Source organism: Triticum urartu, chromosome 5A (genome assembly GCF_056163025.1).
Source record: "Triticum urartu cultivar PI428250 chromosome 5A, HENAU_Tu73, whole genome shotgun sequence".
NCBI classification, from domain to species: Eukaryota; Viridiplantae; Streptophyta; class Magnoliopsida; order Poales; family Poaceae; genus Triticum; species Triticum urartu.
Genome location: NC_141877.1, coordinates 463,413,925 through 463,420,976, shown reverse-complemented (window position 1 = coordinate 463,420,976; position 7,052 = coordinate 463,413,925). Strand labels below are relative to the sequence as shown.

The window sequence follows — 7,052 nt, the reverse complement described above, 5'->3', positions numbered from 1 at the left end:
TGAGTGAAAAGTTCAAAAAAAAAGACCAAAACGAATGGATAAACATACTAAAACATGCCTACATACATCTCATTTAAAAGTTAGAACATCTTATATTTATATTTGTGAACCGAGGGAGTAACATTTTAGCGGCGAATGATGGGTAGGCTTGTTGTAGGTTTACCCAAGTCATTAGAGAGACAAAATAGGAGGGGGAAATTCAGCCTAAATAAACTGCGATGAATGGACGAAAGAGTAAAAGGGGCAGGAAAAGGCCAAGGGAAAACGCCGAACGCGATCATCAAAGCAGAACGGGGTCAGAGAGAGAGGGGGGAGGAGGAGGTCTGACCCGAACAAAGCAGAGCAGAGCAGAAGAGGAGGAGGGTTGTTTACTCATACACACATACACACCCCCACCATTCCCCTCCTCCCCTCCCCACCTCTCCGCGTCGTCCTCCTCGTCCCCCAATTTCCGCTCCAAAACCCTCCCCGATTCCCCCCCCCCCCCCCGCCCTCCGATGGTCCTGATCTAAGCATGTACCGCCGCCACGCTAAGCGCCGCCGCGAAGCCCCCGATCATGCCCTCCCGGCCTCCTCCAAGGCGCCCGTCATGACCACCACCCACTCCGGCGGCGCCTCCTCCTCCGCCGCCGCCGCCGCCGGGGCGGCGGGCGCCTCCTCCTCCGCCGCCGCCGCCTTCTACGCGCCCCCGCCCCGCCGCCTCCACTTCTTCGTGCGCGCCACCGACTCCAAGACCATCGCGATACACGCGGCGGCCGACGACACCGTCGCCGCCGTGCTCGCCCACCTCGCCGACTGCGGCTACGGCCGCGACCTGCGCCTCCTCTACGCCGGCCGCCAGCTCCAGCCGGAGGCCACCGTCGCGTCGCTCGGCCTCGCACCCGACTCCACCCTCCAGCTCGCCGCCCGCCTCCGCTCCACCCCGCACCCCAAGGCCTGGCAGCTCGCCTCGCACATCGCCGCCACCGCCGCCTCCGGGGACGCCGGCACCGACTCCGCCCACACCCTCGACGACCTCGTCAAGGAGTACATCGCCTGCTGCGACCCGGGCAGCCAGCACAACCGGAACGATCGCAGGGCCAAGGGGGACACCGGCAGCACCGACCGCCACGCCGAGGACTACCTCGACATCTTCCTCCAGTCCGGCGCCGCCATCGCGCTGGTTCGCCTCTACCTCTCCGATTTCTCCTTCTCGCGCTCCTACGCCGAGCGCGCCATCAGATGCTTCCTCAGCACCGACCCTGCCACCTTGCCGCCTAATGTCATGCTCGTCACGGCGCCTGTGCTGCTCGAGTTCTGCCGCCTGCTTGCTCTGACCGCGGGCAATAAGGATTCTCTCTACAAGTCATGCCGCTACACACTTGCATCGGTGCTCTGCTTGCCGCTCTCGGTGCTCGGTGCCTCCAAATCGCCCACCAAGGTGATCGAGCAGGTCCTCCCGTTTGCCAGAGAGATTGTTGAACTGGTCCTGAATGGACTTGGATCAGAGACCATGCTGGTGCCAAGGACAGACCTTGAAGAGCTCTCAAACTTCTTTAAAGTCCTGCGCCAGCAGGTACTCCTTTGGATGCCTGACGGCTCAATGCCAAAGAATATGTACAGCAGAGAGTGTAAGCGTACTGACACATGGGTATGGGAGTTGCACGAAATGTCGATGAACCTGCTCAAAAGGGTGGATGAGTGTCTCAAGAGGTTGGAAATGGATCTTTCGTCTCTGTCATCTGACACTAGGGGGGTCATAGAAAATCAACCTATCTGGGTCACCCGGTTACATATCCTTGCCATATTGACAGAACTGGATTTCATCTCAGGGATATTCGAGGATGTGGCACACAGCCTGCGGTTCGTGTTGCTGGCACACAAAGCACCTCTCAATGCGCTCGTGCGCTGTTCCAAGAGGAATGAGCATCTCCACTGGCTCATGAAGCATAAGGATCTGCTCTGCTTCGAAGCAAGAAGGAACTTGGTCTTAATGTTGTTTTCTGAGGGGAAGGATGACTATGGGGAGCTGCATGAGATGTTGATCGACCGGTCACGTTTACTGGATGAGTCCTTCGAGTACATCACACAGGCCAAACCCAGTGAGCTTCACAGTGGTCTGTTTATGGAGTTTAAGAATGAGGAGGCTACTGGCCCTGGTGTTCTGAGGGAGTGGTTCTGCATGGTGTCTCAAGCTCTGTTCAGCCCACAGCAAGTACTCTTCTTGCCTTGTCCTAATGATCAACGGAGGTTCTACTTGAATGGAAGTAAGTTCTCTTGGTATTAACTTGCCACTTTATATCCAGTTCTATACTTCTATTGGTAATTTGGTACGGCACTTTGACTGAACAACTCGGAAATCTGAATTGAATAAGCTGATGAGTGTAGCTCGCTTGTTGACCCAGGTCTTTTTACATGTGTGGTATAATAAATAACTGCACATCTTAGCTTAGTGGGATGAATATGATTTGTTCATCTGAATTTTCTATCGCGCAGTGCATGTTTTTTCTTGAAAGTCTCATACATATGAATGCCACTACATACAGGCTCTGCAACTGGTTTCGATGAATGTAGGTCAATACCCAGTAGTATAAGCTAACGAAAGAGAAAAGGTAGTTTGCTCTATTGTCGGATGTCCTGGAAAGGACATATTCTTCTCAATCTAAAAGAACTAATGATTGCAAAATGTGTTTCTTTTGACCAATCTGTTGAAACATCCACTTAGTATTTTGAAATGAATTTAACTGTAGAAGGTCTGCAAATCATATGGCTGCTTATGGGGCTACATTTTCATTTTCACACAAATAAAGGATGGTTGTTTTATTAGTTACAATATGTACTTCTAGTACTAGTTGGCATGCACCATGCTACCGATCTAGCATACAAAACCAAAGCTGGGACATTGTAGTCTTGCCTTTTGGCTGTTTTGACTGCATCATTTGGTGTAACTGGTTATTCTTTGCCTTGGGATCAAATTGGCTATTGGGCAGTCAAAACTGTGACAGGTGTACCTGACGCCATTACTTGTCTGCTTGGTGAGTTTATTAAGCCTAAGGAGATGTCTCACTAACTTTTGCGTGTTTGTGCCTGTTACACACTCTGGTTACCATATGTATGTGCTGGTACAAGTTACTCCAAATACGCCTTTTTGTCACGCATGTTGGGTGTGCGGATGTCCATACAGGGGTGAGGGTGTAGGCAATTTTTTTTGTAAATTTGTTGTGGCTACTCGTTGTTTCTATTTGCTAACAAAACAATGGCTTGTTCATATCTCACAAGTAGCCTTTCTTAATATGCGATGAAGAGATACTTGGTCTAAAAGCTTATTTTTATCTGCGCATGTTTAAAACTTGAGATAAAATCTATAATCCTTTTTCTTTCTCATACCCTATTTCCTTTGATCAATAGCTTGCAGTTAAAATTCCTATTAAGAGGCAGATTATCCATTCTGCTGTCCAGCTTGAACCTTGCACAGTGGCTCCCAGTGGTCCTGTTAGGAATATTCTGATACATCTCGATATTCATTTGAAAGTGTGTGAAATAACACTAACCATATCAATAAGTACAGATCTGTCCCAAGTCACTAAAAACTACTTTTTGCATAAGATATGCAAACTTCTTATATAGGGGAATGCTAAACCGTTTGTAGTGAGTTAATTACCCTTTTGCCTAAATACAGGGGTAATTTCTTATTGGATTCAAGGAAGTATAAAATGATCATCTGGTTAGCCTAATAGCAACCAACCTGTCTACCCTGTAGACATATAGTGGCACATATATTTTCAGAAAGGCAAAATAGGACTGTAAGCCTTCAACCTATTTCCATCTAGGTGATCAAGGAGTTAATGCTGCCGATTTGAGCCCCCTCAGGCCTCAACACTTCAGTTTTTTGTGCAATCAAGCCTTTAAGTGCAGTTTTGTTCTTTTCACCCATCAACTACTGCTTTTAGTTTTAGCTGTCTTGACCCTTTTGCTAACTATTGTTCAAACTTTTAACTATTGCTTAAACTTAGTTAAGAACACTCACAAGCCCCAATAAACCTTCTGAAATTTCAGTATGAATACTCATTTGCTCAAATAACGCCCATATAGAAGACATATTAGTTGTAAGGTTCTAACTAGATGTTCTTTAACAGTGGCATAATTAGAGCAAAAACAAACAGTGGATGCTCTAATTACCAACCAGTTTTGTCGGGCTTAATTGCAAATACCAGATAGTTCATGGCTCAAATCAACAAATTGGAAGTTGGAGGAGGCTTGATTGACAAGCTGAAATAGTTTTGTCAGGCTTGTTGGGGCAATTTTCCTTTCTGAAATAAACTTCACATCAAACTGTACTTAATTCTAGTTATTCGAGCAAATGAGCAATCTTTCGGCTTTCTTCTACTTAATTGTGGTTCTTATGCATTCAATATTGATGAGACACGTTATGTCCGCAAACCAAGTCGGTGCTGATTGAATATCTTCTAACTTTTGGTACTTCTCTGTGCTTTGCAGCATCTGTTGTTGATCCACTGCACCTGAAATACTTTGTTTTCTCGGGACGAGTAATTGGATTAGCATTGATGCATAAAGTGCAAGTAGGGATAGTTTTGGACCGCACCTTATTTTTGTATCTTGCTGGGAGAAGTATTACATTGGAAGACATTTCTGCTGCAGACCCTTTCACGTATGCAAGCTGTAAAAGAATTCTAGAGATGGGTGCTGCCGAGATTGATGATTTAACTTTAACATTTTCCCGAGATGTTCATACCTTAGGGTCTCGAAAGACTATTGAGCTTTGCAAAGGAGGGCAGGATATCTCTGTGAACATCAGTAACAGAGAGCACTACATTGATCTTCTTATTAAGAATATCTTTGTCGACTCTATTTCTGAGCAGCTGGCCAATTTTGCAAAAGGATTTGGTGACATATTAGCTAATCCGAAACTCCGGGAGGTATTTTTCGGGTGTTTGGATCTAGAAGACTTTGACCGAATGTTAGGGGGAAGCAACAATACTATAAATCTGAAAGATTGGAGATCACATACTCAATATAATGGCTACAAAGAAAAAGATCGCCATGTTAACTGGTTCTGGAAGGTATGCCGTGTATTACTTAGCCATGGATTTTCATTTATTTTATTCCATGCCATGATATGCTTTAATCACCTGCTCATCCCATGTTCCCAATTTCTCATGGTCAACATACCATCTCACTTTTTTTTGTGATTCATACCATCTCTTACTTTGACTCCATGTAGATTTAGGAGAAAATATTGATATCAACCATAGATAAATAGGTGAGGTATATACGTGTGGTGGAATGTGCAAGAGATATTTAGATCACAATCCTGACATCCATGTATCCATTAAGATCTATTCACTTGATACCCAGTATTTTGTATGTGCCATCCTGTATATTATTTTCCCAACAAAAATGATTGAACTGCTTCTATCATTGCAGAAAAAAAATAGTGGTTCTTCTTTTGGTTCTAGTGTGAGTTTGTGACCGAGGCAAGTAAGCAAACAAAGCCTGGCCAGTATTCTTGCTGGTTGGTGCAAAGAACTGGGAAATCGTATGTTGTGTTCACTGACAAGACTGTTAACATGTGATCCTGCATATGTTAAAATCCCAACTATGATTGCATCATTTTTTCTAGCTTATCGGAGTTATGTAACACTTACCGTACTCATTCTAAAAAGAAAACCATGCTCGTCCTTTGTGTAATGAGATGAGTACAACCAAACAGCTTTTCCCAACACTCGAGCAGAGTTGGTGTGGTGCTGATATCAACCATTGTTTTAAATATAGTGAATTGTGCAAATTTAATGGCAAAGAGCCAGCACATTGTCCCTATCTGTGCTCACTGTTATATCTCATGTGTATGTGTGAAAAGTTTCAGTTGAAATTTGTGTATCTTTCTTTTGTACCATTATCAATTTATGCATCTCTAATCAGTTGTGTGTACTTGTTTATTCACACGGCAGGCCGTCGAGAGCATGACAGTTGAGCAACAGAGGCAGCTCCTCTTCTTCTGGACGTCAGTGAAATATTTGCCCTCAGAAGGCTTTGGTGGGCTGAGCTCAAAGCTGTACATATACAAGACAACGGAGTCAGCCGACCATCTCCCGTCTTCGCACACATGCTTCTACCGCCTCTGCCTCCCCCCATACCCGTCCCTCAAGGTGATGCAGAGCCAGCTGCAGAAGATCACACAGGAGCATGTGAGCTGCAGCTTCGGTACGTGGTAGGATGCTTGGCTGTGGGAAACCCAAAGTGGTACATTTTGTACATATCGAGTTAGCAACAACCCTTATCTATCCCATTTAAATCTATTGCCAGTAGAGAGCTTAAAAATTAGGCTGCCGTGGTTTGATTTGTATGTATGGAAAGTTAGCGTCCCCGGTCGTTTAACCTTGATGTAGGTGGAATCAGAAGAGTGCAAGGTTCATTTTCTTCGCCCATCCTGTTAACTTGCCGTCGATTCCTTTTCTGTTTGTTAATGTTCTGTTTCTTCCCAAGGCCCTGTTTGGATCGAGGCGCAAAATTCGTGTGATCCTGGCGTTCATTGGAAATCCAAACAGGGCCTGAAGGAGTGAAATGCGCGCACATTGCGACCCTGTATGTATAGCTAGTACCAGTCATCCCAACAGCAGATGGTACTAACTGCAACATCTTTCAAGTTAGTTCTGGCTGCCAGTGGATGGATGGATGAAGGTGTGACATACAGGCTATGGCAACCGGTTGCAGATCTGCGGTTTGGAAGCTGTTGTTGGAGTACATTGTTTTTTTTTTGTTTTTTTTTTGCGTGGGATTGGAGTACATTGTTGGTTTCTGCCTTTGTCGATCTGCCCCCAGTTTTGTGAACCTGGTCAAAACTTGCCGGTTAACAAGTGGAGTGCCTCCAGTAATCCCATGGCAGCTCGGGGATTGAAACATTGGCAGTAGATTTGTGGACACTTGCATTACCGCCTGAAGCTGGCTTGGACGAATCTTTCAGCACCGAGAAATGGCCATGGCGTCGCAGAGATTCTTTGGGCAGTGAATAAACATGGAAGACGTCAGGAGATTTGGTTTTGTCGGTCGAGAAA

General features: G+C 45.7%; 1 protein-coding gene across 1 annotated transcript; it reads left to right on the top strand.

Annotated features, from left to right (window-relative positions):
• Positions 1-478: 478 nt before the first annotated feature.
• Positions 479-6,428, top strand: UPL5 (ubiquitin protein ligase 5). The gene is made up of 3 exons (XM_048674736.2): positions 479-2,246; positions 4,477-5,060; positions 5,949-6,428. The coding sequence occupies exons 1-3, from the start codon at positions 515-517 to the stop codon at positions 6,210-6,212; spliced, it is 2,580 nt and encodes an 859-aa protein (XP_048530693.1). The 5' UTR covers positions 479-514; the 3' UTR covers positions 6,213-6,428.
• The last annotated feature ends 624 nt before the right edge of the window (positions 6,429-7,052 follow it).